Source organism: Cebus imitator, unplaced genomic scaffold (genome assembly GCF_001604975.1).
Source record: "Cebus imitator isolate Cc_AM_T3 unplaced genomic scaffold, Cebus_imitator-1.0 Scaffold277, whole genome shotgun sequence".
Classification (NCBI taxonomy): domain Eukaryota; kingdom Metazoa; phylum Chordata; class Mammalia; order Primates; family Cebidae; genus Cebus; species Cebus imitator.
In genome coordinates this window covers 971743-997104 of record NW_016107592.1, presented here as the reverse complement: position 1 = coordinate 997104, position 25362 = coordinate 971743, and the positions used below count along the sequence as shown (strand labels likewise).

At 44.9% G+C, this 25362-nt stretch overlaps 1 protein-coding gene across 1 annotated transcript in view; it reads left to right on the top strand.

Moving 5' to 3' along the window:
- EPHB1 (EPH receptor B1) overlaps positions 1–23658 on the top strand; it is a 436567-nt gene extending 412909 nt beyond the window's left edge. Inside the window, exons 13-16 of the mRNA XM_017501026.2 lie at positions 10758–10907; positions 17644–17837; positions 18664–18819; positions 22218–23658. Coding sequence (XP_017356515.1) covers positions 10758–10907; positions 17644–17837; positions 18664–18819; positions 22218–22326 — 609 coding nt within the window. The 3' untranslated portion in view covers positions 22327–23658. The remainder of the gene's footprint in view (positions 1–10757; positions 10908–17643; positions 17838–18663; positions 18820–22217) is intronic.
- Positions 23659–25362: the final 1704 nt, after the last annotated feature.

Genomic DNA, 25362 nt, shown 5'->3' with positions numbered 1-25362 from the left:
TTATCAGTAGCCCACCATCTTGGAGAGCAAAATGTGCCAAGAAGCTAAAGCCCTTTGGGATTAATTCAATAGCTGTCTCTCCAGAGCAGTCACTTCAGGAACACTGACAGCAGGACCCAGGCTTCATGGATTCCACAAGGAGGGAACACACCTGCACCCTTATTTTCTATTTTTATTAGCAAGATCTAAATTAGGGTGACAATTTAAATTTTTTAAATAATTTTTGCTTTTACTTTAGATACACGAGGTACATGTGTCGGATTGTTACATGGGTGTATTGGACACAAGTAGTGAGCATAGTACCCAATAAGTAGTTTTTCAACCCACGCCTCCCTCCCTCCCTCTCACCTCTAGTAGTCAGCAGTGTCTGTTGTTCCCATGTTTATGTCCATGTGTGCTCCATATTTAGCTTCCATTTTTAAGTGAGAACATGTGGTATTTGGTTTTCTGCTCCTGCACTAATTCATTTAGGATTCTGGCTTCCAGCTCCATTTGTGTTACTGCAAAGGACATTATTTCATTATATCTTTTAACGGCTGCATAGTATTCCATGGTGTATATGTACTACATTTTCTTTATTTAATCCACCATTGATGAGCACCCACATTGATTCCATGTCTTTGCCACCGTGAATACCGAGGCAGTGAACATGAGAGCTGCACCGCTAAAGACCTGACTGTCACTGAGGGATTCCCTGGACAGTGTCCTCCTCAGGGCAGAAGGGGTGTTGTTTCTTTTCCCATTATTATACCTGGCCTGGCTCCGAGAGGGGGCTTGCTTGTCAAATGAATCAAGACAGCTAGTTAATTATTTAGCCTTTGACTCTTCATCCTTTCTTTTTAGTTGTAAACTCAAGAAGCACTGTGTCATAAAAAGTAATAATAATGCCCATATCCTGGCCATCAAAGGCTGTTTGGGGTGTGGATAGTAGAAGACAGCTGTTCATCCAGTCAGTATAGTACAGAAAAACGATGTCTGTTTGGTTGAACATTTCCAGTTGGGAAATGTCACCAAGTGGCCTTTCTGTTCTTCACACATGAAATACACACTATAATCCACATATTTTTAGTTAATTTATGTCCAAATAAGCCTTTCTCTAGCTGCTGGAAAATGATGTTTGGGCTGCAATTACCTTTCGCAGCATCGCACAGAAGGGTTTCAGTGCTCACAAAGCTCAGGGGAGAGGCAGCAAGGACCCTACCCGACTGTAAATCTTTCCGTTTGTAGTTATTCAAATCACATATTTTATTACTAGTACAAAATACATTGTGTCATTCATTTTGTAGGAGCAGCTAATGCTTCAAGAAAAGCTTTGAAAAACATTCTATTTAGAAACAATTTTGTCAGCAGCTAATGCTGTGTGTCTTTTGGGGTTGTCTTTTCTCCCAGCCCTTTTCTCTGTTACGTGTGCTATTTGCATGACAAATGAGACCATCCCCTCCAAAAGCTCACCTGTTCCTGCAGCCTGCTTCCCACCTCAAGTTTTCATTCTGTGTATGTTGCATCATACTCTTTAGCATGGTAATAAATTACAGTGTCACCATCAAGATTGTGGCTTCTGGAAAGAAATAAGCAGCAGGGCCAGATGAACTCCTTCAGAAGATGAGAGACTGTTCTCATGCAAATTTCTGGCATCCTGGGGAACTGGGAACAGCCTCTTTATTATATAGACTCAGCTGCAATTCAGCAGCCAGAAGCCATTTCCACTAGCTGTTAGAAGCTGGTGACACTCAGAGCAAGATAACCTTTTAGGCAGAAACTTCTTTTCCTTCCCAGCTGATATGAGTCTTATCTGGAAAAATATCACTTTACTCATTAGGTTGAGGAAAATGGGTCAGTGTACTTTCAGAGTGCTTTTAAGTTGAGACATTCATTCTAAAATATCTTTTTACTTTGACACAGAAACACTTGCAGCTCACTTTATAGCAGGGCAGTAGACAGTGACTATTTAACAGGAGCAGAGGCGTGCCACATGGATGCCCCCTGATGGCAGGCCCATCTGTATCTGAACTTGTCTACAATAGATTGCACAGACCCTCACTCACAGGCAGGTACTATACCCAGGTTGGTCAACCACACAGTCAGGAGGGTTACTGCTTCAAGGTAGAGTTCCAACCTGCCAACGCCAGAGTGACTCTTGACTTACAATGTAAACTTAATCTCAGTTTGCCTTCCATTTCCTTTGGACCACAGATATACTTGACAGAAACATTAATGAAGCCAATTTGCTGCTTCTGTTTCCTTTTCATCATTTTAAGATCTTTTGAGGCTTAGTTCAGTGTTGAAACATATTCGCTTTATTAGTCTGTTCTCATTCTGCTAATAAAGACATACTCAAGACTGGGTAATTTATAAAGAAAAGAGGTTTAATTGACTCACAGTTCAGCATGGCTTGGGGAGGCCTCAGGAAACTTATAATCATGGCAGAAGGGGAAGCAAACATGTCCTTCTTCATGTGGCAGCAGCAAGAAGTACCTAGCAAAAGGGGGGAAAACCCTTATAAAATAATCAAATCTTGTGAGAGCTCATTCACTATCACAAGTACAGCATGAGGGTAACTGCCTCCATGATTAAATTACCTCCCACTGGGTCCCTACTACAACACATAGGGATCATAGGAACTATGATTTAAGATGAGATTTAGGTGAGGGTATAGCCAAACCATGGTTCCACCCCTGGCCTCTCCCAAATCTCATGTTCTCACATTTCAAAACACAATCATGCCCTTCTGACAGTCCCCCAAAATCTTAACTCATTCCAGCATTAACCCAAAAGTCCAAGTCCAAAGTCTCATCTGTGACAAGGCAGGTGCCTTCCACCTATGAGCCTGTAAAATCAAAAGCAAGTCAGTTACTTCCTAGTTTCATTGGGGCTACAGGCATTGGGTAAATACACCTGTTCCAAAGGAGAGAAATGGGCCAAACAAAGGGGCTTTAGGTCCCATGCAAGTCCAAAATCCAGTGGGCAGTTATTAAACCTTAAAGCTCCAAAATTATATCTTTTGACTCCATGTCTCACATACAGATCATGCTGATACAAGAGGTGGCCTCCCTGCTTGAGAGCCTTGGGCAACTCCACCTCTTTAGCTTTGCAGGGTACAGCTCACCTTCTAGCTGTTTATACAGGCTGGCATTGTCTACAGCTTTTCCAAGTGTACAGTACAAGCTGTCAGTGGATCTACCATTCTAGGTTCTGGAGGATGATGGCCCTCTTCTCACAGCTCCACCAGACAGTGTCCCAGTGGGGACTCTGTGTGGGGGCTCCAACCCCACATTTCCCTTCCTTGCTGCCCTAGCAGAGGTTCTGCATGAGGGCTCTGCCTCTGCAGCAAACTTCTGCCTGGACATCCAGGCATTTCCATACATCCTCTGAAATCTAGACAAAGGTCCCCAAACTTCAATTCTTGTTTTCTGCACACCTGGAGGACCAATATCACGTGGAAGCTGCCAAAGCTTGGGACTTGCACCCTATGAAGCAATGGCCTGAGCTGTACCTTGGCCCCTTTCAGCCATCACTGGAGCAGCTGGGACACAGTTCCAGGGCTGCACACAGTAGAGGGGGGACCTAGACCTGATCCAAGAAAACATTTTTTCCTCCTAGGCCTCCAGGTCTGTGATGGGAGGGACTGTGGTGAAGGTCTCTGATATGCCCTGGAGACATTTTTCCCATTGTCTTGGTGATTGGCACTCAGCTCCTCATTAGTTATGCAAATTTCTGCAGCTGCTTGAATTTCTTCCCAGAACATGGGTTTTTCTTTTCTATCTCATGATCCGGCTGCAAACTTTTATGCTCTGCTTCTTCTTGAATGCTTTGCTGCTTAGAAATTTCTGCCAGATTCCCCATATTATCTCTCTCAAGTTCAAAGTTCCACAGATCTCTAGGACGGGTAAAAAGCTGCTAGTCTCTTTGTTAAAGCACAGGAAGAGTCACCTTTGTTCCAGTTCCCAACAAGTTCCTCATCTCCATCTGAGACCACCTTAGCCTGTACTTCATTGTCCATATCACTATCAGCATTTTGGTCAAAGCCATTCAACAAGTCTCTAGGGAGTTCCAAACTTTCCCATATTTTCGTGTCTTCTTCTGAGTCCTCTAAACTGTTCCAACCTCTGCCTGTTACCAAGTTCCAAAGTCGCTTCCACATTTTTGGGTATCCTGATAGCAGCACCCCACTCTACTGGTACCAATTTACTATATTAGACTGTTCTCACACTGCTAATAAAGACATACCCAAGATGAGGTAATTTGTAAAGGAAAGAGGTTTAATTGACTCACTATTCATCATGACTGGGGAGGCCTCAGGAAACTTACAATCATGGTAGAAGGGGAAGCAAACATGTGCCTTCTTCACATGGTGGCAGGAAGGAGAAGTGCTGAGCAAAAGAAGGGAAAAGCTCCTTATAGAACCAACAGATCTTGTGAGAACTCATTCATTGTCATGAGAACACATGAAGGTAACTACCCCCATGATTAAATTATCTCCTTCTGGGTCCTTCCTACAACAAGTGGGGATTATGGGAACTACAATTCAAGATGAGATTTGGATGGGAACACAGCCAAATCATATCACTTGCCATGCAAACAGCTACCCACTTCCTCACCCAAGGCAGACTTTGCTCATCAAGACCAATACCCCTCTTCTCTCCATACCCAGCAGGCCTAGCCTAGTCGTTGTCAAGCATGGTTGCCCACTGGAGTCACCTGGGGAAAGTTTTGTCTTTTTTATTAATGCCTTGAGTATTCTAATTTAAGAGTCTCTGGGAATGGTTCCTGAGCACGCATGATTTGAATGTGCTTCAGGTGATTACATGTAGTCATTAGTCATAACGCCTTGTTGAGCCCAGTCATGAAGCCTCAGAATCCTTCTTAACCAAGGCACTAACAATTATCAGAGTTTGTATTTAAGATAAATCCTAAAGCAATCCATGACTTATGTCGGACTGATCTATGTCAGCAGCTCTCAAAGTGTGAGAACCACACTGGGAATTTGTTAGAAATACAAATTCTCAGGCCCTATCCCAGAACTAGTAAATTTAAAAGTCTGGGTTAGAACCAGTTTTATGAGCCCTCCAGTAGATTCTGATACACATTCGAATTTGAGAACCACTGCTCCAGCCAGTAGCTGTGACTAATGGCCCAACGTTCAGATCACCTGAAACATGTTAAAACCTACCAATGCTTGGGCACGACTCTGAGAAATTCTAATAAATTAGAATACTCAAGGCATTAAAAACAAGCAAACAAACAAACTTCCCCCAGGTGATTCCACTAGGTAACCAAGCTTGAGAACCACTGGGCTAGGCCTTCTGAGTCATCAAAGGAAAGGTGTATTGGCCTTGCCTTCAGCCAGTGTTGTGCATTTACCTATGCCTGGAGTGGCCACGTGAGTCTGGGGACATTGATGGTAGAGTGAGGATAGAATTCTCCCTCAGGCATGATGACAAAGGGCAGTGCTTCAAGGTATGAACTGTGGCTAAGGTCTGATCAATGGCACTGATGAAATATTAGAGGGTGTCCTGTGGCTAACTGAGGGGCTTTGATAAAAAGTGTTGGAGGTACCCCTCACTCCCGAATCCCCCTGCCCCCTAATAGTAGTCCATGATGGTTCTGCCACCTAGGAACTTAACAATGGTATTTTTAAACTAGTATCTGATAAAATTGTGTATACTGAATGTATTAGTCTCTCATGGCTTCTATAACTAAGTATCAGAAATTGAAGAGCTTTAAACAGAAATTTATTCTATCACAGTTCTGGAGGCTAGAAGTCTGAGATCAAGGTGTTGGCAGGGCCATTCTCCCTTGGAAGGCTCTAGGGAGGATCTATACTATCCCCCTCTCTTAGTTGCCATCAATCCTTGATGTAACGTGTCTTGGAGATGCACCAGCCCATCTCTACCTCCATCTTCACATAGTGTTCTCCCCAGTGTGTTGCTATATTTTCATTTGGCCTTCTTATAAGGATGCCGGCATGAAATTTAGAGCTCGTCTGAATCCAGTATGATTTCATCTTAACTTGATTTGATTATATTTGCAAATACCCCATTTCCAAATAAGATCATATTCACAGGTATCACAGGTTAGGACTTTAACATGCCTTTTGTGGGGATATAATTCAATACACAACATTCAATAATTTATTGTTTAATGATAATAAGAATATATTGTATGATTTAAATATCTATTATGTTGGATTGTCACAACAACCTCAATATATTTTATATATTATAAGCCTTTTGGAATAGCAGACATTGTGAAACTCAGACCCATTGCATGATACACTCAGCCATGAACCTGCCACTTCCAAACTTCAAGTGGATTCTCTCATGCTGCACAACTGAAATGTTTGTTGAACAAGTCCATGAACACAATACTCAATATTCATGAATAGCCGGATTTCTGCCATAATCCCATTGAGACTTTGTCTCACACAAGATGGTCGAGAAAAGTGCTGTAGCAATGCCCAGACACATAGAAGTACTGCCCTCTGGGCTTCTCCACAATAAGTAATTAGCAGAAGGAATCGGTCATATGCCTGTACCTTGGCCTGGAAAACTTCATACTTGGGTGGGCTCTAGAACCAAAGCTGTGTGTTGTGCTTATGTAATCTCACTGTGGCAAGACAGTGTGCTGGCTGGATGGTGTTAGGGACATCCATTGCCCATTGAGAGTAGGGCTGAGGCTCATCATTACCAAGTCCCCAGCAGGGTACTAAACACAGAATGGGTGCTACGTAGATGCTTGCTGCAGGCTGTCTGAGACGGAGGGACTAAAGTGCCTCATACCAAGAGCTTCTACCTGTTGGCATCACACCTGCTGGCAGGTGTGGTTGTGGGTCAGCAGATGACCTTGAAAATGGCTGGGTTAGGATTAATTCACTGCCAGATATCTTTCTTAGTTCACCAAATCCTACACACACACACACACACACACACACAAAATCTCAAGTTTATCTTAAATCTGAGTTAAGACATAATTACTCTGAAGCAGTGGTTTTCAGACATTTGAAGAATTTGTGGCAACACAACCATTCAATGCAAAGCTCTGTATGGAAGGTGTGTATGAAGTCTTGAAGGGAGCTCAGACCCCTGATGATAGTGAGCTGCCTCTTCCTCTTTTCCTCTTCTCCCTCCCCCATGTTCTAACATCGACCCCTGCGGCAGCTCTAGGGAAACCCGGTCCCTGCAAAAAGCAGACCCATGCCCTTAGCTTCCTTCGGGGGAAGCAAGCCATCTGGTACCTGCAGAAACCCGTGCCAGGGACAGTGCTCTCCTCAAGCCCAGTGTCAGCACTTCTGTGCCCGTATGAATGCAGATTCCTTTCCAGTGGGCACCATGCGTTCTTCACTGCCCTGAGAATTTTCCCCTGATGTTCCCCACCACCCAATAGAGCAAGCACTCTTCTATGCCCCTTCCCCGTGCCTGCACTGGGTAGCCGGGGTCTCTTAGAGGACTTCACAGTCACACGGCTGTGCTGGCCCTGGCATCTGGTCCGGCTTCCTCATGCAGTAGCAGCAGACACCTGGCTGGCAGAACCCTGCCTGCTGCAGCACGGTCCCACTTCCTTTTCTTCTGCTTCCCTCCACAGGGCTGGTCACCGTCCTCTAAATTAATAGATTTCCTTTCACATAATTAAAGACAACTTATAATTATCACTTGATAATATTAATTATGTCAATTATTGATATTGATGATATCATTCATCATCACCATGATTACCTCTGAGCACCAGAAGGCAACACTGACAACAATGCTTGGAAAGATGGAGGGAAGGCTTAAAATTCCTGGGAAAAAAGTGCCCACTCTTGTGCTCCCCTTACTTTGCATTTCCTTTTGTTCTGCCTCCCAGGTCAGTGTCCCCCTTCTCTCCAGCTGAGCAGGAGAGCCTGCCATGACAAGCTGTCACCTGCCTGTCCAGGGGCTCTTCTCGAAGGCTTGGCCACCTGCTGGGATGGAGGGGGCGGCAGTGACAGGCCAAGCTCAGTGTTCAGTGAGGCCCAGCAGTGCAAGGTTGCAGGAGGGCTGGAGGCTCCTTGCCGTGGGCCAGGCACTTCCACTTTCCAGGCAAGAGGGAGCGGCTCCACAGCTATCACTGACAGCCCCTGGGGTTTGCTCCAGACTTGGCAGAGGAGGACACTCTCAGACTCCCAAATCACCTCTTTGAAATTCAGAAGAGCCACACTGTCATCTCCCCTCCCCTTTCTGACACAAACACACACAAAAGATAAGCCCTAACTCTATTTTTCTCACAGACCTACACTGCCAAGTTTTCTCTGTCTCCCACTCCTACACACAGATTGATACATTCTCACACAGAATCTCGTTCTCTCTCTCTCTCTCTCACACACACACACACACACACACACACACACACACGCACGCACACAGGAGTATACTAATTAAACTCCTACACTCTCCTACCTCACTTAACCCAGGTATTTTGAGAGAACCAAAGCCCGTCTTTTCTGGGGGAGCCCAGGCCATCTCGAGGTGTGACAACAGCACCTCCCCTAATGCAACACACAACCTGGGGTCTCTGCACCATCAGACACTGACCTCCAGGTATTTAGTAGCTTCTGCTTCCCTGGATGAATTCTCCACCTCTCTTCCTAGCTGTGGGTACCATGTAGATAGAACCAATAAATTCATTCATGTTCGGGGGTTGATGAGAACAGGGAGTCCTGTTGCAGCCACAGTCTGAGCAGCATGCCCTCCAGGCATTTGTCGTGTAGCTGGCATATGTGCTGAGGACATCTCCCCTGCCACAAAAGCCTGCCACCATTCTCAGGGGAAATCAGGACTGTCTTCTTTGCAGAAAGTGGAATGTGTGCCTGGGGAGGTGCAGCTTGGTTGCCTTTATTTCTCCCAGGGCCCGGATAGGAAACCAGATGAAAATACACTGCTGTTTGCTCCTTTTTTTTTCTCCCTAGCTCGGGTTAACCAGTTTTACATTTTTACAGTATTTTTGCTAACGTCAACCATGTATCTTGGGTGACTTGAGCAGATTGTAAGAATGGGCAGCATAAAAATATCCTCTTTCAGTGAAGACATGAGGCAAATGAGGAGGGGAGCGAGGGAGCTGCCGTCCCTGCTCTGTGCTGTTACTGCCGCAGCCGACGGCCTTATGTTCCGTGTATTACGGAGTGAGACAGAGCCCAGGCATGAGGAAAAGCACGATGGGGTGAAATCCTCGCATTTGGCACGAATAACTGAAAAGGGGGGTCATATTTGCTATAGGGAGTGATGAGTTTTGGAGGGCAGCCTTGGCGAGCACCCCCTTTAACACCTGTAATGGGCACTGATGCTGGACAGCACAGGCCGTGCCAGCTGTCTGCTCCACGCTCACCTCCCGTTGCTTCCCCCTTAGGAACTCCGTGCTTCAGCCACTGTGGATTGCGTGCACTTCCCAGCCTCTCTCTTACCCTGGGCCTTTGCACAGGCTGCTCTCTGCCCGGACTTCCCTCCTCCAGGCACTTTGCCTGGTTACCTTCAACTTGTTCTCTAGGGCTCAGTATAGTGAAAATAATAGTTAACACTGGGCTGTGTACGTGCTGATGAGAAACTGAGGCACGGAGAGGTAGGTTATTTACCCCCATCATACAGGTAGAAGAGAGCAGTGCTGGTATCCAAACCCAGCCAAAGGCTCCAGGAGTTCTTCAGCACACCAGAAACTGCCTCTCTAACAGCTCCTGCCTGCCTTCCCTGACCCTCCCCTGTGTTAGGGAGTCTCCTCTGGTTTTCAGAACACTTTGTACCCACTCTCATATTCACCTTCCTCACTTTTCAATGTTTTTAACAATATATTTTAAGTTTCTGTTTTCTTTTCTGCCTCCCCACTGTCCTGTTCAGCTTGAGGGCAGGGACACGCTCGTTTCTGGGACCCCAGCTTCTCAGCAGGGCCTGGCACAAAGTGGTGCTTATTTCCTGTTTGCTGATGAGATGAATGAACAAATGGATAGCTGTGAATCCCTTAGGTAAACAAAACTGGCTAAGGTCTGGCGGGCAAGCTGAGGGCCAAGCAGAGAGCCAATTTAGAAACTTCCAGTGTGGGATTGGAGGCAAGAAGGAGAAACAAGCCTAAAAGTGGCCCTATAGAAAAGGGCGTCTCCAGCCTCTTGGATCTTGACCTCCAAAGAAGGGCTGACAGGACAGCCAGCATGTAGAAAGACCACAGCACTGGGACCATTAAACGTCTGTGAAGCCTGGAGCTATCTGCATGCTACTGGTGCAGATAACCTGCTCCCCAGGGGTCGAATGCAACGAAAATGGGGCAGAGGGCAGCACAGTATGACCTTGTAGTGGCAGGGCCCTCCAGCAGGCATGCCTCATCACTCTTTCCTTTTGTATCACTGCGATTTCTTCTAATTCAAATGTGTTAGCTTTTACATTGCCAGTGAACAAAGACAACCGTAACTTGTATCTCATATAAACAATCTCGGGTAGTTCCAGTGAGTTTATGACAGTTACACTCTCTCCTCCCACCCACCTCCCCTGCAGGAACACTGGAATCAGTATATAGTGTACCAGGGCACATGTGGTGTGTCCACATAAGGCTAGAGGCCAGCACAGGCATACTGGTCACCTTGAGCTTCTCTAAGTAGGCACAGCAACATAGCTTATGCATGAGGCAAGAAGAGCCTGTCTGTCCTAATTCACAAGATATGGGAGTGAGGGTCTGGAAGAACGTGCATGCCAAGATTTTTATTGCCTGCCTTCAACTAGAAACCTGATGGTTGGGCTGACTATGCTTTCTCCTTCTTTCAGGGAGGGAAGATCCCCGTGAGATGGACAGCTCCAGAGGCCATTGCCTACCGCAAGTTCACTTCAGCCAGCGACGTTTGGAGTTATGGGATCGTCATGTGGGAAGTCATGTCATTTGGAGAGAGACCCTATTGGGATATGTCCAACCAAGATGTGAGTGTCAGCAGCACTTGATTGCCACAAACCCCCATCAAAGGGATCCCAAAGGCAGTAGCATACCAATTCCTTCTGTTTTCAGCTCACAGCCTCATAATCTGAACCTGCAGTGTTCAGGGTAGGGGATATAGGGACACCCTTAACCTGGATGTTGTAACTAATCAAAGATCCCAGCATGGAGGTGTGAAAGTCCCTATGACTTTAACAAAGCCTGTAGAGGTGCCCAGGCCACAGACCCCAACCCAAGAGATAACGGGCTCTTTCCAAATGGCTGAGGATCATGAATAGATCAGCCCCAAATTAAGCAGTAAAGTCTACCCTACTTCTAAGCATTCAGGTTCTGTGTTTTCCTTTCCCATGCATGACAGAGGGGAAGGAGGCATTGGACTGAGGGCCAGGGCCTGGGTTCCCATCCTGCTCTGCCTCTGATGGCTGTGCTCTATTGAGCCAGTTGCAGTTTCTGTGTAGGACTTGCACCTCTTAGCTTTAAAGAGAGGAATTGTAAAGAGCCCTTCTTACCCGAGAATTAACTCTTCTATGATCCCATATCACGTTATTGGTGAAGGAAGAGATGGAGAGCTTTCCAAAGCCGGTTGGCTTTAGATGGGCCACAGGAGAGGGACCCTGTCTGCAGGAAGGTCAACACTCCCCCAGGATGCCCTCAAGGGAAAAGGGTGTGAAAGGAAGAGAAGGGTCATCTAAGATGCTTCAGGTAGAGGCCTTTGGGGATATTTCACATGAGAACCTTTGCTCTATACTTACTAAAAGATGAGGAAGCTTTTTAGGATGATTTGCTTTGATAAGTTTCCAATGGAAAGTCCTGCCTGAATTTCAACACCTCTCACCCTTAGCTGATGTCCAGGAATGAGGCCTCTTTTGTATTTTGAATACATACCCTCTCCTTGGAGCTGAGGGGGTTACAATTTGCAAAGCTGCATACCTGTGTTCTCTGCTAGCTCTTCCCATCACGTTGTGAAGGGGGCAGTTTTTATCCTTCTCAACTTACAGTTAAAAGAGGAAGAATGGTCCCCAGTTCAGATTTGAGTCCACTGGGCAGCCAACCACACTATAACCCACTCTGTGCTAGGGTGGACATGGAGGAACTTGTAAGCTGTGGAATCAGCAAGCTTCCTGTCCTGCCAGAGGTTTAGTGTCATGGCAGCTGCTCAGAAGATTGAGAAAGGTGGCAATTTCCCAGAGAGACTGTGGAAAGAGGAGCTGGGGTACTTCTATGAAGCACTCCCTGTTGCCATGGGCAGAGTGACTGCAGCCTGGATTGGGTGAAATGGCTGCATCCCTTAACCAGGTCCCAAAGCCAACCATGGGTAGTGTCTAGGTCCTGTATTATCTGTGATTAGCAACAGCTTGCCTCCGCTCCTGGAGCGTGTCAAATCAGTAAGTGGTGGAGTTAGTGCAAAGGCTGCTTTCATGAAATCAGCTGCACCCTGGTTCTGTCTATGCCAGCTGCTAGATGAATCTAACATGTTAGCTAGAAAAATCAGACCCAGCAGGACATAGTGGCTCACGCTTGTAGTCCCAGCATCTTGGGAGGCCAAGGCAGGTGGATTGCTTGAGGCCAGGAGTTTGAGACCAGCCTGATCAATATGATGAAACCTTGCCTCTGATAAAAATACAAAAATTAGCCAGGCATGGTGGCGCACGCCTGTAATCCCAGCTACTCGGGAGGCTGAAGCACGAAAATCACTTGAGCCTTGGGGGCGGAGGTTGCAGTGAGCCGGGTTTGCACCATTTCACTCCAGCCTGGGTGACAGAGCAGGACTGTGTCTCAAAAAAAAAAAAAAGACAAAAGAAAAATCAGACCCATCTTATCCTGCCCAAGACCTTAATCTTATTAAGAACAATTCAGCACATACAGAATGAATTGCAAAACTGTCTGACAAGCAAGATTGCACATTCAAGATATTTTCTGTCAATGCTGAAAACAAGTAAAATTTCTGATTTTAGACTTCCAGAATTCCCAAATTATTATTTAATACACAGTCATTGTATGCTAGTTGTGACTAAGCACTGTGCTTGCTGGTCCTATTTGTGAGGGTTTTACCGTCCAGTGGCATAAACATGAAACTCTGAGAACATTTGAGTGGAGGAGGTAAGGTAAGACTTCCTGGATATTTGACATTTGAGATGGGTCTCAGAGGGAATGAGAACATCTGTACAGTAGCAGTTTATTCTAATTTTGCTGTGCTTATTCAAGATAAAGCCACTAAGCATTGTCTCAAGAGCAATTTTGCTCCCCGTGGGAGGCGAGAGGTGACTTCATGCCCATTCAGAAAGCTTCTTACAACCTGGCCTGGGAGAGAGCCAGTAGGGGCTCCCAGCTGCTGGGCTGAAGCCTCACTCATCAGAAACTGCCAAGGTGGTGGTGGTAAAGGATTTTACAGATGACAATTGAAAGGTTTTAAGGAAGAGAATTGCAGAGGCAAGTCGGAGTGCTGGTAATTAGGCTTCCAGAGCCCCGGAAGGTCTTTGAACATGTACAGAGAGTTTGTCAGCCAGAGAGAGCAACTTGGAAGTTCTGCTGCTTGGATGTGATCGACAGAGATAATGAGAGTGGCAGTGTCTGTGGAGAGGAGCTGCAGTCTTATTGAAACATCAGAGCGTGACTTAACCCACTCTGCCCTGGTTTCTCCACTGCTCTGAGCTCCTCCACTTCCCTCTCCCCAGTGCAAGGATGAGTAGAGCACCACCCACAGCCTGACTCACTAATGGGAAATACATGTCTGGAGGCAGCTGGGGGCAGCCCCTGAAAAGGCAAGGGCAAGGGGAAGGGCCCTACCCATTTTCCAGAGGAGTTCTAGTCACTCCCTCCAGTTCCAGAGAGCACCTGGGGTGAGACTACCTGCACCTGATCCCTACCAAACCCACCTCCTACCCCCCCACCACCCCACCCCACCCCCACCCCCGCACCTACCATTTCTCAGTACAGGTGAATAAAGGCAACCCCTCACCCCCTCCTCCCTGCCCCTTTAATTAGATCCCAGGACATTTGCTTATGCTGGCCTTTACAATGGCCAAAAAGGCTATTGCTGACCTTTCAAAGTGAGACATCAGTGAGCTCTGGATAACAGTTGCCTAGACTGGCTTCCTCACCCCCATACCTTTACTCTTGCTTCTCTATGGAGATGCCATATGATTGCATTCTAATCTTCAGTCTTCTCAGTAGCCATTTGTCTCATCTTCTTATGGACCGATGAAAGGGGCTCAGAATTCACTTTAGTTTTCAACTCTATTTAGTAGGACACCCTGTGTCTCGAACCTTAGGCCATATCTTTTCATACAGTTCAAACCTGGTCCCTGGCATTTAGAGCCATCATCAGATGGCCAGAATGAAGGTGTTTCTCCACTCCTCCTCCCTGTTCCCCATACCTGCTAGCAAGGCAAGTGTGACAGTGAATGATCTCAAAGTCCCATTAGAATATTGAACTTATTTTTTGATATAATGATGTTTTAATTTGACTATAAATTTCATGTGCTCAGAAATTTAGAAAACACGCAGATTCTAAAGAAGAGAATAAAAATCTCTAGAGGCATAGTATTTCAATCAAAGATTTGAGTGGATAAATTCTACCCATATACCAATGAATAACATCAGTATTTTTTTCTTTGGGCTGAAGGGTAAAGGACATTTTTTTCCCTATATGCGAGAAGCATTAATGCTCCCAGATTATCAGCTCAAGTAATAACAACAAAATTACCTACAAGAAGTAACAAATGGAGTAAAGTCCCATTTTCTAAACACAAACATGGGAAGGGGTTCCCACGGTTATGCTCTGCCCTGGAAAGTGAGAAACGTGCTTGTTGCTTTTCAAACGCTATCTTCCTGGACCTCCAAACCGAGCAGTAGTAGCTCCCCTCTTTGCCGGGAAGACATCTACTATAATAGACACAGCCGTAATGACACCTTCTGTGTGATGTGGGTTCTTCCTACTACTCATCTGTGCTGTGCTCAACGTGCATCGCTTTGGTGTCATTTAATCTTTGTAACAGTCTCATCTGTGAAGTTTCAGGAAGTCAGGTGACTCTCCCCAGGTTCTATAGCTAATAAGAAATGGAACTTGGATTTGAACCGCGTTTCCAAGGTCTATGCACTATGCAGTACTACCACCACCACAGCCACATGGACCTGTGCTCCTAGCTGCCCTGCCCAGAAAGGAGAAATCAGTGGCTTTTTGATGTCCCCTTAAGAAGAAAGTAAACACACTGACAAAGAGGAAATACAAAAGCAAATACCAGAACAGTCTTCGAAAAAAAAAAGGCAATGAGATGCCATGCAGTGGACACAACAAGGGAAACAGAATTGAGTTCCATTCAGCCTAGAGCTCACAGGCAGAAGACTCAGCATGTGCATAAACCCCATTCTCTTGATCCCTTGCCAAAAGAGGTTGGGTCAGCTGGTCACACCATGGAGCTGTGCTCTTGCAGAAAGGCCCTGACTCCAGTGCTCTTTCTTTTTCCAGGACAGGTAGTAGAGCTGTCTTGCCAGTGAGGAAAATTAGCACCTGGGGCTCTGCCATCTAATGATCTGGGCGAAGATGCCATTAGCTTAGGGGACCACCAGGAACATTAGCTGCCCTTCACTGGAAGACTTTGAGGACCCCTAGCACTGTGTGAGGTTGAATTTGGATGCCAGCTCCTCCTGCTGGCCCTACCTAACTTGCCCTTATGCAACCCAGAAAGAGTTCCAGGGGCCATTCAACGGGTAACCCCACTTGGAGATTCTGTGACCAGGACCCTCAATCTAGTTACTTGGAAGGAGCTGGGTAAGGGTGCGGGGTGTGTGAGCCAGGTTGATGGGAATGATGCCCAGCTGCTCATTCTCATAGATTACTTAGTTTAGCTCCATACCCTTGTTTCATGCCAAGAAGACATCAAACATCTCCAGGGGCTGTTCTCCAGGCTGAGATTACAATGGCAGCCCAACAGAGGCCTAGGAAATGCAGCTTTTGAAGTATTCAAAACTTAAAACCAGGCACCGCTGTGATTTATTCCCAGCCCTGTCTTTTGCTAGCTGCATGGCCCTGGGCAAGTTACTTCACTGCTCCAGTGCCTCCATTTTCTCACGGGGAAATGGGGTTTAAATGTCCTCAGAGGATAGCAGGGGAATTTGATTGACAACAGTTTAGAGGAGGAAAAAAATTGTCTGTGTAACACATTGTTCAAAAGTGAGTATTCCCAGTCACTGGATTTTTTTAATACAGTGATAAAATTGGTATGGTTTGTACGCTTGTTTTTCACCCTTTGAATGGAAGAACTGATACACCTTGATTATCTCTAGTGACTTTGGGCGATCATGTTATTTCATGCCCATCTCATGTCCTACATACTATGCATAGAAATTGTAAAAACTAAACTAAGTGAAAATACTCACTTTTTGACTGATTTACAAAGTAAAAAAAAAAATAAAAGAGATCAGTTGAAATAAATCCGATTTTTTTTCAAGTAGAAGCAAAAACACCAAAAAAACCTTGAACTGCAAATTATTTCCCTTGTTGTTAAAGATGCTTTAACTGTTTATTTTAATATAAAATCAATGCAGGATTATTATAGAAAATAAAAAGTTTCAAATAAGCAAAAAGAAAACCATAAAAAGCATTCAGATTTCTGCCTATCCAGAGTCAACTGCTGTTAACTCCATGCTGCATATCCTTCCAAGGTCCTTTCTATGCATGGGTATAATAGTTGGTTTTTATTTTGTTTTTTACAAAAGCAAGATTATACTATACCTGAAGTTTTGCCGCCAGCTGTTTTGCCTATTACACTCTGAGCATATTTCCATTTCAATAGATAGATTTTTGTAGTCTCACTTTAAGACCTGAATTGTATTTTAGGCCTTCTGTTGCATTATGGGCGTACCATACTAAATTCATATGTTTAGTGCTTGGGTCACTTACAATTAGTTTTTCTAATGTAAAAAGCACAGAGCAGGCATGATTGATTTAAGTGCATTTGAAGTTAAGACGTAGTGGATGAAAAAACACAAAGATCTGAAAAACAAAGTACTTAATGTTCCTAAAATCTTTACAAAATTATTCTCTGGTGTTTGTGAAAATTACCAAAATCTGATTGACAGTATTCATTTTGGACCACCTTGTTATTTTGACTATTGTCATTGATTTGAACCAATTTGTTTAACCAAGCCCATTCATGTTGCTGCCTCATGAGGACTATGGCAAATGATGCAGATGAGGCATCTTGAGGGTCTCTAGCATGGAGAAAGTGCTCCATCCGTGCTAATCCCTTTCCTCCCTTTCTCTTTCCTTCCAAATGAAAGAATGAATCCACCCCAAGTTTTGAGGACACCCTTTATAAAAAGTGGGTTCCTTGGGTTTCCCATGTGTCATTGTTTTATCACCCCTGGTGCCACCAGCTTCCAGTAATGCAGAATTGGGCCTCATGTCTTCTTAAAAAGAGGAGAAGCTCAAGCTGTTCATTGGCTCATTCTTCAACAAATATTTACAGAGGTCCACGTGTGTCAGGCCTGTGCCAGGAGCTAGGGACATAAAGGAGTACTAAGATGCGACCCTTGGTTTCTAGGAGCCCAAATCCTAGGGGGAGTGAATAGTAAATCCATTAGAGTAGAATGTGTGTGAGCACAGAGCAAGGGCATCTGCACCAGCATGGATCTGGGAAGCTCCCTATAAAAGGGATAATTTGTGAGTGACTGGCTGGTGGCAGTCACCCAATCACTCCTGTCCCCTGTGTGTCACTGCAGGTCATCAATGCCATTGAGCAGGACTACCGGCTGCCCCCACCCATGGACTGTCCAGCTGCTCTCCACCAGCTCATGCTGGACTGTTGGCAGAAGGACCGGAACAGCCGGCCCCGCTTTGCGGAGATTGTCAACACCCTAGACAAGATGATCCGGAACCCGGCAAGTCTCAAGACTGTGGCAACCATCACCGCCGTGTGAGTCCAGCGAAACCGTTATTCTTAGATGTGGGTGGTTCCATGGTCAGGGGCATAGCCAGCAGCCTTTGACTATGATCCTGTGTGCATTTTAAAAGAGCATCTAGTTACAGTGTAGGCTTTATGTTGAAGAGAGCAGGCACGCATGACGAAAGACAGGTATGAGAACACTGCAGTGATCATGATAGAGAAAATCATATCTTAAATCAGGATAATGGTTGTGGAAACAAGTAAATGAGTTTTGGGGATTTGAGAGACGAAATCTTTATGACTTGGTGAAGGACTGGACATGGGTGCTGAGGGTGAGGGAGATGTCAAGATAGCACCCTGATTTCTGGTTTGGATACCTGGATGTCTGCTTTGAAAATGTGCCAGAGAAGGTCAGTAACGGGTCTCATTGCTCCATTTCTTTTCAAATAGCTAAGGATAACTAGGAAAAAAAATGTTATCAATATATCTGGGGAGGTTGTGGTAAAATATGTCTATTTTTTAAATGGCCATAACTTTGAATGGTGAGGCTCCTAAATTTTGGTTTACAAAGGAGTTGGGAGCCTTCCATTCCCTTCAGACTGAATGCTATGTCAATCTACCTGTCTGGGTTAACTGACCTGTGATGGTCCCCAGAGACAGGGACACTGGCCACCTGGATGTAGAAGTCATGCCGATTTAGGATTCCATGAGGAAGAAAGGTTCAGCCCAGGGTTCCATGATAATCCTGATCCCATCAGGGATGCTGCCTTCCATGAAGTCAGCCCTCAGTCCAGACTAGGGCGCTGTCCATGCATCTCCACCGTATGTGGTCACCTGCCCCTCTCTGTCCCACCAGGCCTTCCCAGCCCCTGCTCGACCGCTCCATCCCAGACTTCACGGCCTTTACCACCGTGGATGACTGGCTCAGCGCCATCAAAATGGTCCAGTACAGGGACAGCTTCCTCACTGCTGGCTTCACCTCCCTCCAGCTGGTCACCCAGATGACATCAGAGTAAGTGATAAGACTCTGTCTGTCCAGACCACTATTAGGGGTCACTGCGCCTTCCCTGATATTGCAGATAATGTGAGTCCTTTTTCTGGCCTCATCCCTGGAGCTCTGTCTCTGTATAGACCAGGCCTGGAGGGGGAGCACCTTGGAAAGATGAAGGGGGATGTAAGGGTGGGGTGGGGAGGTAGAGATCCACTCTTGGCCTCAAATGAGAGTTCTTCAAAGTCAGAGCCATATGTCTTTGCCTAATCACCCAGAGTCTCTTCCCCATTTAAGTTTTTAAACTCAACTCATCAAAGAGAGCATCCAGATGGAAAGAACACAGCCAGCCAGTACTTTAAATAACATAGCAGGAAAAGCATTGCAGTGATTCAGCAATAGTCTGAGATGTGTGGGGAGCTTGTCCTTATACTTAGATAGCAGTTGTCAATAAGCATGCATTTCCATCCCCCACAATTATTTACCAGTCTGCAGCTCCCACAGGAGTTTGGAGGAATACACAAAATTAAATTATTCAAATAAGATGAGAGCCACAGAGTATCTTAAAAATCCATGTGGTCCAGCATTTCCCTCAAGAATGTTCTGAGAAGTACCTGTTGTGGGAAATGTTAATAGGTTCTCCTTGGAAAAAAGGTCCCGCAGTCAAATAAATTTGGGAAATATTGTGCACTTTATCAACCTCTTAGAGATTCACTGCTCATATTAGCATTATAAAGGCCATGAGAAATCCTGAAATAAAGGAACCCATTTAAAATTATTAAATGCCATAGAACCATATTTTTGAGGGGCAAGGTTTTATAGAACTGTAGTCTGGGAAATATTTATCTAGTTCCACCCCTTCCATTCAGCAGATTCTGAAATTACGTGACATTGATGCTCACAAGTGGCAAAGCTGGGACACAAGCCTGCGTTTCTGGCTGCCAATTCAATGTTGTGCTCCCTGTCTACCCCAGGGCCTCAGTGGTTCCCAGGCTTTCTTGCACACTGGAATCACCTGAGGGCCTTTAAAAAATATTGATGCTTGGTTCTCACTCCCATACCTTCTGATTAGTTGTGGTGAGATCTGAGCATCAGGGTTTTTTAAAGCTCCTCAGGTGATTCTAATATGCAGCAAGTTTGGGAACCACTGGATTAACGTTGGCAAGAGTCAGATTTCACCTTCTGTACTCACAGAAGCTCAGATATCCTACCTAGGAAATTAACTCTAACACACACACGGACTTCATGGGCTCCATAAGCTAAAATGTGTACTGATAGCACATATTTTAGGATCTGGCTGCCTCTAATACACATTTCTCATGGTAGAAGATCCATTCATCCATCAGTTTGCAAACACATATTGATCACCAATTATACAACGGGCACAGTGTAAGGTGTTGGGACTCCCTCCTTGCAACTGGGGTAAACCAGTTGCTGAGTCCCAGGAAAGGACGTTGGTGATCCACCCCAGTAGCTGAGCCCCCAGGGACAGCTTCCTGACACTCTGACGATTTCCTGTCAGTCTTTCTGGAGTCCAGCCCCACGTCTCTGAGGTCTTTTTTTTTTTTTTTTTCAGAAATGATGGAGCCACCACTTTCTCCAGGGAGATGATTTGTGTGTCTAGCTTTAGATTCACTGAACATCAGAATACATTTCTTAAAAAACTAGATTCATTTCCTGGTGATGCCAAAGAAAAGATAGTTCCTGCCATTAAGAATAATTGTCAAATAGACAGCAAAAATAAATATAAAAGAAGCACTTAACAGTGGAAAACCAGCTTCCCCATCTTTTAGAGTGAAAATGGATGCCCCTAGATAATCAGAGACACTGGGTTCAGGGATAGAAATGGGTGTTTATGATGACAGTTTTCCATTTTTCCACTGTGATCTGCCTGCATATGGGGGCTATTGTCCTGTAATACCCCAGGATCTAAAAGAATTATCTCAGTCTGGAAATAATCACCTGAAAAAGATAAGGGGAAGACCAAAAGGAACGTAAAACTGTAAATTAAGGGATTTCATTCAAAGTAAAACACATCTACACAGTATTAGAGCAATTCAATTTGTTTCTTGAGAGGTAAAAGATGGGAAAAGTAAGTGAGCAACTTAATAGATTGTGGGACAATTTGTGAATTCAAAATTCAAGCATGCTTCCCTAAAGTATTTGCCAAAAAGACATGGGCACTTTGAGTATCTCAATCAGCAGCATCCCTTGGGAGACTGACGACCAGCCAAAAGGGGCATGGGGCGGGAGAGCCAAGGCATTGTGAACAGAGATCCAGCAAGGGTTCATCAGGGTCCGATCAGTTGTGCTGGGTTTGAGGGGCTTTAGAGGAAATACAGTCAGGACCTTAGAAGAGTTCTGCTAGCATCTCTGCAGGAGTGCTGAGAACCAAGTCGTCTTATATTTGAATAGCAGCTCCACCACTGCTTACCTATTGTGTGACCTTGAGCACATTGTTTAACTTCCCTGAGCCCTCTTTGCCTTGTTTATAAATAATTTATAAATCATTATAAATAATAATGCCCATCTCATTAGTTTGTGATGGGAGGTTAATGGAATGGCACATGCAAAGCACTTGATCCATTATCTACTCATAGCATGCATGCAAGAAATGCTTATTGTTAAATTTTTATCATCATTGAGTTTATAGTGGTTTCTCTATTTTTATGCAATGCTTTCACAGAGGTTTAAATGAGGTAGTGCATGGCACGGGGGATGTTCCCAAGCAGTGTTATGTATTATTATTAACTGAGGAAGATTGTATGGGTCTAGCTCAGGTCAACTATAAGCCATGAATTTGTTCTTATTAATCCAATTCAATGCTCTATCCTGGACATATTCCTGGGATTCCTGATTGGGCAGATATTTTAGTTATTTTGAGAACACTCTTCTTAAAAATGCATGACATTAAAATTGAAACAGAGGCAGAAAACGGAAACTCAGGGGAAAACATCAGAAGACCAGGTGAGGCCCATAGCTTTTCAGTCTCAGTGGGTGATCACTGATTTAGGCAGAAAACTCCACAGAATGACTATTTTTCTTCTGCTATTATTTTTTAATACTCCAAGTTCCCCATAGAGTGTGTATTAAAAAATAGCAGAAGGAAATTCCAGCCCACCTGAGGGTTGTGGAGACAGTGAGGGGCTGCCTTAGAGCCCGTACATGAGGAGTACATCCCTGGAACAAGGCACAGCACTCTCAGGATTGTCTAAGCTGGAGGGGCATTAGAGAAGAGGGAGAAAGTGAAAGTGAGTAGGAAAATCTCTAATTGGGGGCTTGCCAAAACTTAGGTAAACTTAAGCTAGTCGAACTTTTGTAGCATGGCTACTTCCTGGGAGCACAGCTTTAGTGATGAGTTTTGATCTGCGAAAAGCTGACCTAACACTAAAGTGACTTCTTTTCTGGCTGTTTCCTCCTAGAGACCTCCTGAGAATAGGGGTCACCTTGGCAGGCCATCAGAAGAAGATCCTGAACAGCATTCATTCCATGAGGGTCCAGATGAGTCAGTCACCAACGGCAATGGCATGAGAACTCTTGTTTCTTGGGTAAGGAGAGGAGGGAAAGGGACCAAGGTCAAGGGGGTCCAGAGGTTGACCACTGTGGAATGTACTGGAGATACAGGCTTCCCAGCTGAGGAATGCATTTCCATCAGTGAAGAATCAACTGGACCTGTTGCAAATAGGCAACTGTCATTTCTCAGTGACAGAAGCATGTTTGAGATGCCGTGGGAAACCAAATATATAATAATAAAAATATAAAAAGGTGATGTTCAACAGAAGTGAAGACAAAACAGTATGCATCGGGAGAACAAGAGTAAACTCAGCTCCCACCCTCAGTGGGCTGGAGTTGTCCATCCACAGGAAGAAAGGGAAGGAGGTAGAGGGAAGAAACAGAAGCAGTGTTCCATTTTCTTCCTCACCAATGACATTCTTTTCTTTTCTCCTTTTGTACTCCTCCCTGAGAGTCCCCTCCTTTCTCCCACACTCGTTTCCCTCTGCTCATGACTCCTGTAGGGAAGTTTCTTCAAACAAAACCCAGCTCCTGAGTCTCCAGATGTTGTTCTGTCAGTTGCCAAAGGACTTCGCTGACCACTGCATGGGGATCCAACCAATTCAATTAATGTCTTCATATTGAAGAAGAGATGTACCTTCAATTGAAAACCTCGTTTTTCTTTTGTTTGCATTTTCTGCAAAAAGGAAAAAGAAACCACAAATTGGAAAAAAAGAAAAACCTGTTTCCGTGTGCAAGCGCACACATATGTATGTCTGTGTTGTAAAATGACTCTGCTTGTTCGTAACAGATGCAAACAAGAAAGAAGACCTGGGAAGTCTTTGTCCCTAGGAAATCCAAAGGGGCTGGAATGTAGTGTTGGCTAGGCTTTCTGGTTGGCCCAATTGGCCTATTGGCTCAATGGGAAGAGAGGAGAGGGAGAAAAATGAAAGTGGGGGGAATAAACTCTCAAGAGTTTGCAAATTCAGACAGGAAACAGGTGAGTGGTTTGAATTGGACGCAGTGTGGGCCATCCTGGAATGATGCTGACTGATTAATAATTCCTGATAACATCTGAAGAAAAGGAGAAGGAAAGTGTTTCTGGAGAATGTTCTTTCACATCACTGGAATCTGTAAGAAGTGACAAGGGAGAATTCTTGCTTTACCTGCGGACTGGCTTAAGCCGTGTGGCATCCGAGGAATGTTTCAAATGTGTCTGTGTTTCTCTTTACATTCCTTATTGTACCTCATTGTTCAATTCACTTTTGTAAATTCCACCTAACATTTAATTTTTAATTTCTCCTTTTACCGTAATCTCCTTGCTAATTTTATCTGTCTAATTAAAATGAGCAGAAGCATGTCTGGGTTTACATAAAATGGTGTCAGAGTGTGTGTCCCTGGCCCCCCGTGGGTTGTTCCCAAGTTTTAGGAGAATCCTTAACAACCGTCCTTCTTCTTGCTAATGTGGGAGGAAGGGAACACATCCCTGACCCCTTGACTCCCAAGAAGCAGAATATATTAAACTCACTGGCACTGATGTGACCTAAAGGAAAAACTGAATAAATATGAGGCTTAAGAAGTGTCTGGCAAATAAACAATCACCATGAATACACGAGCAACCTGATTTTAGTTTACACACTGCATTTGAGAAGTCCACATGCAGGCCAATGTTGTAAATGTAGACTGCTTGCCTGTGGTTTATCTATGAACATGCAGTTTGCAGTGGAGAGATGTGAGGCAGTAAAAGGAGGTATGGTTGCAAAGTAGCTCAGTTAATACATATTTACAGTGATATAGTAGCCTTTTCCCCTAATCATTGCTAACTTTGATATGAGGTGGTTCTTACCTTCAAAAATCACTGGCCAAGATTGTCTGAAGAATTAACCCCTTCGAAGAGACCCACAGGCCTGAGGGTACAGCATTAATTCAGGGGAGCTCATCTTAAATCACCATCCATGTGCTGAACCTCTGGAGAATGGAAGTAAATGGACAGAACTACTCTCAACAGTTTGCCTGAGGCTGCAAAGGACCCCAGTCCAACCATGCGGGTAGAAGAGGAAACGTTCCTTTATTAATTGCTTACCAGTTCCATGCACAATTTACTAATTACCCCAAAGACCTCAGTCCGTGAGTATCATACAAGTCTAGGCAATTTGGCTAATCTACTCTCAATTTTCCACAGGAATGAATTTTAATCTGTCACTAAATTCCTCTGGCACAGTCTTTAACCCCAAATTCTCACTGTGTCTCCACCAATGCCAGCTCATCTGGTTGTGGACAAAGCGGGGTCAAGGTGAAAAAGTCCTGTTAAACCCTTTGGCTTGGTTTCACCATAGATCCCATAAGGGAGAGAGAGAGAACCCAAAATGCACAAGAGGAAAGCATGAGGGGTCAGCAGAGCCAAGCCCAGGGCACCTCGAGGCATAGCTCTCAGTGATGTGGGCATGACCAAGATCTGGGCACCCTCAATCCCCACAGGTGCCCTGAATAAGGCCCCACCCCTACACCCCAGATGAACTGCAGGAACCCGTAAGGAATGAAAGGGATGAGATGTGTTGCTAGTGAGACCTCCCACATTACCTCTGGAGCATGGGGCCAGTCATGAACCTCTCTGAGCCTCAGTTTCCTCATCTATGTAACAGGAAAATAATACCTACCTTTGATGAAGAGTATCTAACATTCCTGGGCAGGTTCTGTATGCCAGACATTTTTCTAACTGCCTTACATGCATGAAATCTCTTCCTTGCCATAATCTTGTGACGTAGTAGCAGGTAATTTATTGTTCCCAATTTTTGGACGAGGAAACTGAGAGACAGAGAGCCTTCCCAGATCACACAATGGTGGTGTCAGGATTTTTGACTGGGGCAACCCGACTCCCTGCTCTGAACCACTTACCCCAGTGGGTCTGACACTTGAGTGTGCATTGGTATCACCCAAAGATATTGTTAAAACATAGATTGCAGGTCCCACCTTTGGGCTCCTGATTCAGCAGGTCTAGAGTAGAACTGTAGAACATGCACTTCTCACAAGTTTCCAGGTGCTGCTAGTGCTGCTGGTCCAGGGACCATGCTTTGA